We start from the raw sequence: 12,848 nt of genomic DNA on the forward strand, positions 1-12,848 counted from the left end.
ATTAAGTCACTCCCATCCCGAGGAACTTGTATTAGATGTTTTGGTCCTTCTCGGGAGCTCTGCATTGCAGTATTTCCCCCACACTGACATGCCACTTCTTCTTTCTGTTTTGATCAGGTTTTTCGATGCCTTCCCAGTGACCAGGTGAATAACTTAACCCAACTGCGTGATTTCATCAACAAGCCCAAATTAGCGAATGATGATCCTGCGAAAGCCGCAGAAGAATTAAAAAAGATTCGTGGGTTTTTAGTACAATTCCCCTTTCGCTTTCTGGAGGAAGAGTACTTGCTTCCTTCCGTAGGAACAAAGGAGTCCATGGTACCCATGGAGGTTTGGACTTAAGAAGATGCAGACTGCTTCACGTTTTAAAGTCTGGTTCTCTAGAGACAAGTTGATGAATGATATGGGATTTTGGAAAGCTTTTTATTTCGAAGGGAGGTGAAAAAGATCTCCACCAAGCTCATGTGCCTTTCTTAAGGATTTTGGTGGAGGAACTTGAAGCAAAGCAACACTAGCAAAGGAGAGGAGCAGAAAGACTTGGAAATTATGGCAAATGAGGAGTTTACCCTCTGAAGGAGTTACTTCTTAAGACATGTTCTGAGCACCTAAAGGATGCAGGCCACTTCCTAGGACAGGAAACAAATCCCAGTCGATGTTGTTACGACTGCCAGCTGTATACTGTGGTTGCACACGTACTGTGATCGTGCTGTGGCTGCGCAGGAGTCGTGGGCTGCGTGTGCTTCTAAGGCTTTCGGGTGCCCGTGCCTTGGCTCGCTGGAGTCCCCCCGTCTCACCCCTTTGTACGCCGTCAGAGCATGTCCTGCAGCCCTGGCGCCGTCGGGAAGCGCCGCTCGGCGCTGCCTTGGGCTGTCCTACAGCTTGCCAAGTGTCGGTGTTTCACTCTTAAATGGAAACAGACTCACAATCTTGTATCAGAATCAGCACTTCGGTCTCTTCTCCCCTCTGAGGGGAAAAAAAAGTGCTTCTACCACAGCTAGAGCAATCGGCAATCCTCACGCACAGCACGGTGCTGCCTAGGTCTTGGCAAAGGGCAGCCTCGATATAGCTGGAGGTGCTGGAAATCATTGGAGTTTGCTGGCCTTTACAGAAACGCAGCATGTCAGTTTGTTCAAACTGTGTGTGAAGGCTTTCTCCAGGAAAGGATCAAGGTTTAAAGTCAAGCCTTAGAAATCTGGAGCTGAAGGAAAGCAAGGCGCTGCGTGTAATGGGACAGAAACTCGAAAGCCAGCATGGGCCGGACTAAACTCTGCGCTCTGGGTCCTCCATTCATGCATTTAGATTGCAGTACATAGGTAGACTTTTCTTTCCATCCCTTTCCTCCCTATCTAAAAGAAGGGGGAAAGGCCATTAAGCTAGAGCTGAAGCCATGCTCAAACTGAGCTGATGAGTCGCTTTGTAGATGGGGTGAGTGCAAGGGGGAAGGGGAGCAGTTGGCAAAGCCTTGTCTCTGGTCTACTTTGCTATTAGACCAGCCACAATCTTGAGGTCAGTCGTGCAGGACGTGTCTTCCCAAGCACAAGTAAAACACAGCATGCCCAGTCCTGTTTTCCATTTCTGTAAGACAGTTTCCAAAGCTATTTTGCGACTCACTGTGCAGCGAAGCAGCAATTCAATTCAGCATCCCTGGGCAAAACACTACTGCCCCTGGGTCGGGACTTTGCGTGATGGGTGCCGTCCTGGGTCTTTACACCATCCTCCATCTCGCAGTGAGCTGCGTCTCCGGATTTCATGTCCGGCTCCAGCTGCAGTCCTGGGAGAGGTGTGCCCCGTGGGCAGCAATGCTGTGTCAAACACTAAGAGATCAGACCGTTAGAAAGACCTAAGGAGAGCTGGATCTGGAGAAGTGGGAGGCTGAGCTCCTCTGCTGCCAGCATGGCTGGGGGGATCCCTTCACTAGCTGGGTTTAACCCTGCACCCAACTCTCCTCGGTCAAAAGACCAGGCGAACTGGTATTTACTTTTAGTTCACAAGCAAGTTTTTTTTCCTTTTTTTGGCTCTTCCAACAGTCTTACCTGGTTGTATCTGGAGAAGAATCACACCAGTCACCTAGCTAGCCCCAAAACATAGCTGGCCCCATGTTTTAGCTGATTGCCTTCTGTGTCTTCAGACCTGAAAATAAGCACCAGGTAATTCTGTACCTGCTGCATCACCCGAGTAAGTAACAACCCCAGACATTCCTGCAGGGCACCCCGAGTCGCAGCCCCTTCCTACAGTTTCCACTGGTTTACGCTCATTTTTTGTAGATGCAATTGCCACTTTCACTCCAGTCTGGTTGGTGTACTGTGGTCTGGTTAGCCTGTTGGAAGTGCGTGTGCAGCGTTTTATGTGATGATCTTTGGTCCAGGGGGTTGATGCTTTTAGTTGGCATGCTATAAGCAGAGAAGTATGTTCCCTTGATTTTTTTCCCTTAAAAAAAATTGACTTGGGGCCACCCCCTGCAGAGCCAGAGCAATATCTGCCTCGACCATTTGCAATCAAGAAAGATCAAAGGTGTCTTGTTATTTCACGTCAGTGCTATTTCAGAGCTTTTTATCTCTTGATATGTTTTTAGCTGTTTTAGTTTGAACAAAGCTGCTAACTTTAAACAATGACAGCCTGTCAGAGAATCATTGTAAGTCACACAGATCTGTATTCAAAGTTGAAAAGGAAGCATTCAGCCCCGCCACCCATACACGTGAACCTTGAAGCGCAAGACTCTTATCTTCTAAGTGCTTTTATTGTCCCCATCCTCATATTAGGAAAGATTCTTGTAACTGTTAAATTATCCTTATATTGACTTTTAAGGTGGTAGGTAGCTAATTATTAGGGGCTTCATAACTCCGGTGGTGTTAAGTACCCCTCTGCCAGGCTGCTTTGGGGAAAAAAAGCACCCAGGTTCTGCAACACTCAGCCCACCGTGTGATGGCTGCTGCTCCCAAGCGACACAGCAGAGCCACGGAGGAGAGATTTAATTGACTGATTCTGTATGAAAAGGTGCTAATTAAGGAGGTCTTTCATGACTAAAGTAGTAGACAGGCCTCACTTTGACTCTGTCCAGGAGGAGATTTCCCTCTGTGGGAACAGAGGAGCAGTGCTGAAGATCCCTTCCTTGTGTTGGTGCTAAATTCCTGATACCAGGAATTTAGTAGCACTCAAATGCAAGCAAGGTGTTGCAAGGCAGCCTTGGCACAGTGCAGAGAGCCCTGCATCCCCAGGGGCTCGTGGGGCCACCGAACCCCCCATGGATGCGGCACTGCTCGCCCCGAACAGATGATGGGGCTGGAGGCGTTCCCCGTGAAGGCACGACTCTTGTTCGCACCCGCGGGCTGTGCTGTTCGGAGCTGACTCCTTGGGTGCTGTCAGCTGGAGACTTATTTCTTATATTAAGAAGTGCCTGTGAGGTTGAACACCTTGAGAGAGTTAATTTCTGCATCTAAACAATCACTACGTTCTAGTCCGTAATATCAGCGTAGGTTTATTTTTAATACCTTCAAACTGGAGAGGATCGCTCGCAACGACTGTAACAAGTGATGCGGATTCAAGCACTAGCAAACCCAGAACCATGAACTGTTTCTTGTGGCATTTACTTATTAGAACTATAGGAAATGAGAACTTCTCCCAGGCTCAGACTTTATTTTGTAGTTCAACCTGAGGAGAACACTTTTTTTTTTCCCTTCGATTTATTCCTTAACATGTGCCACTTTGAGAACTCGCACTCCTTACCATATCTTTTTAATATGCTGATATTTTAAAATCTGTGTTTTGTTTCATAGATGTTGGACTGAATAAATATTTCACTGTAAAATTAATGCATGGTTTAAAGAAAAGAGGGATAAAATGTCATCATATGTAAGAACTTTACTAAAAAATAATCTGTAAGAGAACTATTCCAGTGCTCCATGGCAGATGCAAAGTGCTTGGCTCCGTTTCTGGTCTCTTGGTCTCAGTTTGTCGCCTGACTTGATGTGACCTTTGCTGGATTAAACCCCAAACACTCCGTTTTCCTTTCTTTTGATCAGGTTTCATAACACGATTTCGCAATCCTGGTGCTGTCCCTGGGGGAGACCTCAGTGCGGGTTTTGCCTCGCCAGGACCCTGGCAGTAATAATTTACCGTATCTCGTTTCCTTCCAAGGAAACATCCATGCACAATCAAGCTCAGATGTGGTTTGCTATTGTTATTTCAGTGTAACGAGTCTTTTGTGCGCTTGTAGTTAGGACAGTCGGGGGGTTGTAATCTGTGCACAGAGGCTGCATTTGGGGGGACATTTAAATGAAGGGTCCTTTAGGTTAATGCCGTTTCCTTCTCCTCCTGCCGAATGTAAAGACCCAAATCCATGCTGGTCTAAACTGACACACCTCCATCAGCTGCGGAGCTGCTGGTTTTCTGCCAGAAAGGACTTGGTCTGCAGGACACAGTGGTGGTCAAGGTGAAGAAAGCAAGCGGTCTGCGGACCAGGTATATGGGTAGAGGTTGGCATCTCTTGGGTGGCCTGCAAGACACGAATGCATTCTCACGTTTTGTGGTGTTGTTTCAAATGTGCCATGTCTTCTGCACAGCTGAGATCCTACTGAAACCAGGAGCTTTGCAGAATCGAGGTTTTAAACCAGGAGCGTAACGCCATGGCAGTGAATCAAGTTCAGCATGCAAAATTAAGGTAGATCAAAGCAGAGCAGACCCACGAACTGTACATCGACCACTGAATGCAATGATCCTCTTGGGGTTTCTCTTCTTTTTTTTTTTTTTTTTTCCCTTCCCGCTGCTTGCTTTCTTGTTGTATTTTCCAGTATTTGTGATTATTCTATTTTTAACCTCCCACTGTGTGTTCATTTCCTCCCTGTAAGTAATTCTGACTTTACCTGACTCTTTCTTGACACTCGGGGAAACGAGAAAAAGTGTTGGAGGTCACAGTTCTGGGAATGTTTGTGTGTATCTAATCATGTCTTTAGCTAAACTAATGAACAAAAAAGGCGAGCTTCCACTTTGAGTGTGAGCGCGGGTCTCCGTGTGTCTCTACCTTCCAACGGTGCAATTGTGAACGCTGAATTTCCCTTCCATGAAGGCTGCTGGAACTGAGTTTTGTATCCTTGTTTCTGCTAACGATTGCTTTCCTTTCCACTCCATTCATATCTGGTAAATGTGTATTAACGGACTGCAAATACAGCTGATTATCATCAGTGTCAAAACGTTTGGCTTTGGTCTTGTTTCTGCTTGTTTTGGGGACTGTGGCCGCATCCTGCTTGTGGGCTGAGTTCTGCCCTTGCCTTGCGTTGGCAGTGCTGCCACAGCAGCTGAGACATGATGGAAAAGGCCCAGGGTCGTAATAAAAATGGCTAGACTTGAGTCATTTGGGTTTTCCTGGGAGAGAGAAATTGCTGAAGTGAAACAGCATGGAAAGAGAAAATTGGACTTCTAAATTAAAAAATCCTGTTTTAAAGGAGGTTTAATAATCCGCAGGCGTTATGAAAGGCACAGACAAAAATGGTCTGTCTCTGAAACAGAATTAACTTGCCACTGTCCCTTTTAACTTTCAGTAAAGGAAATTCAGCATAGACAGAGAAAAAAGCAGATTACTGTTGTCCTCCAGGGGGAGAAGAGATGAATAAAGCAGCAGTGGCATTTCCAGGCTCTCTTGCAAACTGAAAACATATTAACTTCTCTGTTTCTTAGGTTTCATCTCCTTCCTCAAATGCCAAAGGGCTGTCTGCATCTGCAAAACTTCCAGATCCAATCTGTGCCCTTGATAAACACAATAAACCAGGGTAAGGGAGCCGGAGCTCCAGGGCGGGGGTGTGTTGGTAAAAGGCAGGCAGCTGCTGATTGACACCGTCAGCTTCTGCTGCTGCTCCGACATCTCACAGCTAATTACATGCTTGCTGCATCACGCTTACGAGGTCTTGCAAGCAAAGATAACAGCAAGCGGGAGCGATGCGGAGAGCTGCCAGCTGCCGCAGGGTGCGGAGGTGCTGGCTGGCGGCCGTGCAGGCGTGAGGGTGACGCGGGGCAGCCGCAGCTGAGGTTGGCAGCCGTCGCTGGCTCCGTCTTGTCGGCATTGCTTGGTTTCTGTGGTAGCAGCGCAGGAGAGCCATGTTATCTCAATGCAAGCTTATCTCAGTGTGAAATTAATGTGAAACTAGAAGCGCTCCTGAAGCGAGAGAGTTTAGGTATCCGTTTGTAGGAAGGATCCTTTCCTACATGATGCAGGGGCCCAACTTGAGGGCACTGTTGCTGCTTTTGCTGGTTTCCCTCTCCTACACGTAGGCACGCAATGCTTTTACTGGGCACAACTTCATCCACATCCATCCGCCCGTTTAAAATCCAAGTGAGCGCCAGCTGATGGGCTACAGCTGGCACAGCCGTGCAGGGGAGGCAGGAACGCGCTGCCTCCGCGAGGGCGATGGCAAAACTCCCTTTGACTTTCCTACAGCCAAAGCCTTCGCTTGATGAACGACTTGCAAAGCCTCTAATTTGATGGCACCGCGCTGAGCAGAAATGCAGCCCACGTGTACCCTGAACACAAAGCGACGTTGCTAGTATGTTTAATAGACCTGTTCTTTCCAGCATGGATTCCTCCAGCCACTTTTGTACTGAGGCCGTTCCTGCCTCCTCTCACAGGTCAGCTCCTCCATCGCTGATGTGTCCGCAGGCATCCCGCACCGGAGGCTGGAGAAATCCTCTCCTCCACCCCAGCGCCAAGCAGCTCTGCTCTTTGGGCCTTCATTAGCCATGCATTTATGCACTGAGCTCTCAATAACGTGTCAACTTTTTAATTAGTGCCAGCCTTTTGCGTGTATGAAATTATGAATACTCTTTAGTTATTTTTGGAGGAAAGTAGGGAAGAAAAGAAGAAAAGGTCTTTGTGCAATGGGTCTAAAGGCACATGAAGAAACAGGTTTCTTCTCACTGCTAAAAATCAATCTGTTTTAGTTTCTCTGCAATTGTGCCGGCTCTTCAGATTTTCAAGTACATACTCTGAGGCGCTGATGCGGTGGAGGGAAGGTTTTAAGAGCTTGAATCACAACAGCACTGTGAGTGAAATGCTCAATTTTTTTTATTGGGAAAATTAAAAGTGACAGTTTCAAAATTGATTCCACTGCTTTGATTGATTACTCAGAATATTTAGCTCAAAATTATTGTGGCAAGATTTTCTGCTGAGGCTCGTGGCTGGGATGGAAATTAATTTGGGCGAGGGGGGCAGTTCTTAAAAAAGAAATTTTTCTGTAAAGGAAACTGTTTATACCCAGAGTCAGTGATGAGTAATCTCTCCATATTCAGCCTGATCTCAATAATTAAACAGACTGTGAGTTCCCATTTGAGGACAAAGGAGAGGAGGCCAGGGAGATAGTGTTATCATGGCTTCCCAGGTTTCTGTTAGCTGAAGATGACCGGTGCCCAGCAGAAGCGGAGGAGCCGTCTGCATGCTGCTCAGGAGCTTTGTAGTGCTCCGCTGCTGGCCTGTCCATACGGTACGTCCCTGCTGGGAAACCTGCCCTGAGCCAAGGGTTGTGCAGGCAGTGAGGCAGAGGAGTGCTGGAGTCCTGCTGGAAGTCACCCATCGAGGAGGGAAGGTGAGGGATGCTGAAGGTGGTGTGGGCACAAGAGAAGTTCAGGTAAGAGCTGGACCCACCTCTTCAGCTGGAGAAACCACCAGGGCCAAGCTGTGCGGTGGTTGCACCTGGGCTTTGGCACCCCCAGGTGCACCACACTGTCCAGGCAGATGCCATCCCACCACCTTGGTCTTCAGCTTCTCTTACCCTTGCCAGGTCCTTGTACGCTCCCTTACATTCCTGCAAAGGGCACAGCTTAAAAGCAGGCGTGTCACACGGATGCTCTGGTGTCTCCAGACGGATGGCTGCTCTCTCACTCCAGGTCCTTCCCGGGATGGGAGAGAGGGGACAAGCAGGCTGAGCTGTCACCCAGAGAGACACCAACCTTCCCGGCTCCCTCCTGCCCGCAGCTTTGGAGCTCTGTCCTGCTCCTGGCGTGCTGCCTGATTACTCTTGATTCCTCCAGTTTATAGAATCATAGAATCGTTAAGGTTGGAAAAGACCCTTAAGATCATCGAGTCCAACCGTTAACCCAGCACTGCCAAGTCCACCACTAAACCATGCCCTTGAGCACCACATCTACCCGGCTTTTAAATACCTCCAGGGATGGGGACTCAGCCCCTTCCCTGGGCAGCCTCTTCCAATGCCTGACAGCCCTTTCGGTGAAGTTTTTATAATGTCCAACCTAAACTTCCCCTGGCGCAGCTTGAGGCCATTTCCTCTCATCCTATCACTTGTTACTGGGGAGAAGAGACCGACCCCCACCTTGCTACAACCTCCTTTCAGGCAGTTGTAGAGAGCAATAAGGTCTCCCCTCAGCCTCCTCTTCTCCAGACTAAACAACCCCAGCTCCCTCAGCCGCTCCTCATAAGACTTGTGCTCCAGACCCTTCACCAGCTTTGTTGCCCTTCTCTGGCCACGCTCCAGCACCTCGATGTCCTTCTTGGAGTGAGGGGCCCAAAACTGAACACAGTACTCGAGGTGTGGCCTCACCAGGGCCAGGTACAAGGGGACGATCCCTGCCTTGGTCCTGCTGGCCACACTATTCTTGATACAAGCCAGGTTGCCATTGGCCCTCTTGGCCACCTGAGCACACTGCTGGCTCATGTTCAGGCGGCTGTCAACCAACACCCCCAGGTCCTTTTCAGCCAGGCAGCTCTGCAGCCACTCCTCCCCCAGCCTGTAGCGTTGCCTGGGGTTGTTGTGACCCAAGTGCAGGACCCGGCACTGAGCCTTGTTGAACCTCACCCAGTTGGCCCCGGCCCATTGATCCAGCCTGTCCAGGTCCCTCTGCAGGGCCTTCCTGCCCTCCAGCAGATTGACACTTTCACCCAACTTGGTGCCAACTTATCCCACAAAACAGGCAGAAAAGTATTTATATTCTCTTCTCTGGGTTGCCTGCCTTATTTCATTCTTTACCAACCAAGCCTTATTAGACTCGCAGGCTGGAACGTGCAGGTTGTACATCCAAGGCAGAAATGGGAAAAGTATCCTTCAGGAGAGGACTCGGTTGGTTTGCCCGGCAGTTTTTAATTTCAACTTGTAAGATGAGTTTGAGACTCAGATTTTGGGGTCTTTTTACATTTTAGGATTCCATTTTTCAGACATGCTTCCTCTTGAAATAGATAAATGAAATAGATAAATATAAAGCACTGTAACTTCAGAAATATGAACTAGATACTGTATACAGAATTAATAGGCATAGTTAATGGCTTGCTTTATACAGAAAAGCCCCATTTTGGCCAGTGTCGGACGTGGAACTGGGGAACTCCAGAATCAAAGGCAGCTGTAGCCACAAGCCATAGACCAGCACAGTACAGCAGTTGGAGGATGTTTGGCCTCGGGTGTCTCGTGTCCTCTACATGGCAAATCCCAGGTGAACCCCATCTGTGTGTTAGGATTGTGTATTGACCAGCACATACTGACTGGAAAGGGTATAGCAGATAGTGGTAAGAGAATTACATCATCTGGATGTAACCTGGGCATTTAATTACATGTGGGAATTTAAGCTATGTTTCCTTGGGGCCACACTAAAATGTGATTTCACTGATAGATCACTTAAATAACATTCAACCTAACTCCTCTTGTGCCTGCCACAGCCCGAGGAGAGCAGCCACGCTGCTGAGGCGAGCGTAGGGATGCTGTGCCAGCGGCGTAGGGATGCTGGGCTAAACTGAGCTGCAGCCTACAGCCCTCTGGGAACCGCGTGTGGGTTTCAAGTGCCCGTCTCCGCACCTGCTAGGACTCAACTTCCAATTTGGGTTAAACTTGCCATTGAGACAACGTTGGCTGCAGCTGGGGACACGTTGGGGACCTGGAGCCCTGCAACGCAGGAGCTCGGAGGACTTTTCCTGGGGCACAGCTCCCCAGGTTGGTGGGGAGCCCCTGCTCCACCTCGCCCTGTCCATCCCAGCCCTCGCCTGCGGCACTGCCCAGGGGATGTAGACGGAGATCTCGGATGGAGATGGCACCCGGAGGGACAAGCTAGAGGCCTGATGCTGCCCAGCAGAGACGCTCAGGGCTCAGCAACGATGCGTCCCCAAGACGAGCTGGTGCATAGCGATGGATTAAACTCGCCTGAGAAATCATTGCTGGAGAGAGATGCTTTTCAGTGCATCCAACTCCTCCCTGAAAACAAGGGCCGGTCCTCTAGAGGGTGCTGCGGGCTTAACGTGCTCACCCAAAAGGAAGATGGGTGCTCGCTTTACCAGCACCCTGGGGTGCTGGGTCCTGCCGTGCCTGCAGGACCCTACGGCCACAGCTCTGTGGGGAGGAGGTCACAGCTACGGCACATAACCCCATCAGGCTCCCTCCTCCACCGTGCCCCGACTCCCGTGAGAGCCCGGCCCTTCTTCTCCCAAAGGGATGCCACCCCCGTGGGGTGCACCCCCAAATGTGGCCTTGGCTGGCTGCACCAAAGACGGGCTGCTGCGGGGGCTCGCAGGCCAGCGCTCCCCCGTCCCTCCGAACGCTGTCACTGAGCCATTTTAAAGTGAAATACCGCGTATACCTTGCTTGTTTGGGCTTACGTACATTCCCTGCCTAAAATGTGACTCCCAGAAGGCTGTATTAGCTCTCAAGCGACTCGCTGCAATTTATATCCCCACTTCATTTCCTTGCAGACCGTATCTGTATGACATCAATTGTACTGGCTAAGAATGCTTACAAACCTGTTTCCTGCTGCAGGATGATCACATTATACACGATTACACACTCTAGGAATTTCTCCTGCGATCCAGCTGGGTGCGGGCTGGAGTGGCAGAGGAGCCGGAGCGTGTGTGGAATAATGAAGCGTTCATTCAAACCTCCGTGCTGGCTTCAAGCTCTTGGGTTGCGTGAGCGTGTGGTGAGCTGCTCTAGCTGCTTATTACCCTAAAAAAAAAGCCTGAATCATCTAAATAATTTCAAATTTGGTTTCCACTGTGTCTGTATGCTTTCTGTGTCTTGCCATTTCGTTATTATTATTTTTACCATATCAGAAAAGTTTATGAAGAATTTATTCAAAATGTCTCAGCAGGAGAAGTCTCCCTGCACCAAGACGTGCTGTTTCAAACAGAGACTTTCTCGGCAGAAGCAAAATCCAGTTGTCCATGTCGACAACGTTCCTGTCCTCAGAACAGACTCAGACCAGTACCACTTGTCCTGTGTTACTGGTGGTGATGGCAGCAGCACTAGCACTATTACGCATGCGCATTGCAGGACTGTGGTGCACCTTTCCAGGATCCCGGGATGCTAAGGGACCTAAACCCACAGCATTTCCCTGCCCTGGAAATCTGACAGCCTTATGTAGGACAGAGCAGATTGGAAACATGGATATGCTATTTGTCCTTGTGATGGGTAGGGATCTCACGTGAGGCATTTTTTTCTATAAATAAGTAAACTGATGCTTTTCTTTGACCCGCTATTGGATCCCTCTAGCAAAACCTGTGTTGTAGTGTCGTGTGAAGGACACTGCCTCGTGCAGGGAGATGGTGAAACCCCCGGTGAGGCGCAGCAGGCAGCGGAGCACGAAGCCCATCAGGCCACGCTGACCGTCCCTGCAGTGCTGGGGCTGCAGTGTGGCGCGTTGCAACACCCTGCAAAACCAAACCTCCACCTTCCTCGTCCTCTTCCTCTTCCTGGCTGAGACATGCCAGAAGCAGCTCTCCTGCTCTGCACCGCTCACTTTGGCCTGGCGAAGCAGCCCCCTGCGTGGCACCACATCAACCACTTCCCTGAAATCCAGCTATATTTTATTCACTGTTTCATCATTATCTGCCAGCTCAAAAGGCTGAAGCATATTTGTTAGCTAAAGATTTCCTTTTAGGGGGCTGGCGGCAGATTATCCTGGCTGTTTCTAACGATGTGTAATCTAAGCTGTCACCCACATTTCCAGTATTTTACTTCTGGTAAGGCTACAGCAAGGCTGGAATGGAGCCGAGGTAGCAGGGAGCCCTCCTTACACAGGATCGGATGCTCTCTTTGACCTGGGACCTCACGGATCACGTCACCTCCACCCTCAGCTCACCTGAACTTGCCTTTAGTTTCTTCAGCCCTCCCAAGCATCATATTCTATTGCTTCCCTAGGGCTACAACTTTCAGTTGTTTATTTATTTTTAAATAAGAACTAAAAGTCGCGTATAGACATGCTGTTCCAGGATCTGCAAAGGTGCTGTATACAGTGAGAGTTGGGACAAAAATCAAGCACGCTGTCTCCGTCCCCTCCCCACAGTAACACCCAGACATGCCGCTTGGAGGTACTGTCCTTTCTGAATGGGCTCGTGCACTCTCCTTTTGTTCATAAATCTGCAAAAAAAAAAAATAATATGAGATTTACTGATACACAGGCTTTTTGCTAGTTTTCTGATTTCACCGTCCAGCTGTGTTTAGCAGGTGCCCAGCATCTTGTTGATAAAATTGGACATTTTCCAGTGCTGTGTGAGATAATGTCACTCTGACCCTTTGTGTTTGTTCTTTCTGATGAAACGGCTACTGCTGTTGGTGGTTTTACTGTGTTTAATCTGAACTCGGTATTAGGCTGACACGCTCGTTATGCTCCCAAATTGCTTAATCTATCTGCAACGTCAGGACCTGAAACACAACACAGGCAATACTGGTAAGGGCAAACATGGCTGTTTTGCACACCTGGAAGAAACTGTTGTCTTACAGTTGTCTTACAGGTTTTTTTTCATTATTCTTAATGGGTAATTTCAGGTCAGCTGCATCTCAGCTCTTACACTAGTTCATGTTAGAGACAGAAAAGAAAGGAAAAATACAGCTGAAAGAGGGCCTGCGTGTTTCAGGAGCTCAAGTCCTAGTCTC

At 48.9% G+C, this 12,848-nt stretch overlaps 1 protein-coding gene across 7 annotated transcripts in view; it reads left to right on the plus strand.

Moving 5' to 3' along the window:
* PLD1 (phospholipase D1) overlaps positions 1-7,088 on the plus strand; it is an 81,923-nt gene extending 74,835 nt beyond the window's left edge. For 3 of the 7 annotated variants that reach the window (XM_087739238.1, XM_087739239.1, XM_087739245.1), the window contains one exon: positions 118-3,928. In XM_087739238.1, coding sequence (XP_087595364.1) covers positions 118-342 — 225 coding nt within the window. In that variant the 3' untranslated portion in view covers positions 343-3,928. Of the gene's footprint in view, positions 1-117; positions 4,658-5,670 lie in introns of those variants that run through there. The other 4 variants (XM_087739242.1, XM_087739243.1, XM_087739244.1 and 1 more) reach the window with 4 other exon arrangements.
* The last annotated feature ends 5,760 nt before the right edge of the window (positions 7,089-12,848 follow it).

Source organism: Nipponia nippon, unplaced genomic scaffold (genome assembly GCF_047370975.1).
Source record: "Nipponia nippon isolate SJK-2023a ecotype South Korea unplaced genomic scaffold, ASM4737097v1 scaffold_7, whole genome shotgun sequence".
NCBI classification, from domain to species: Eukaryota; Metazoa; Chordata; class Aves; order Pelecaniformes; family Threskiornithidae; genus Nipponia; species Nipponia nippon.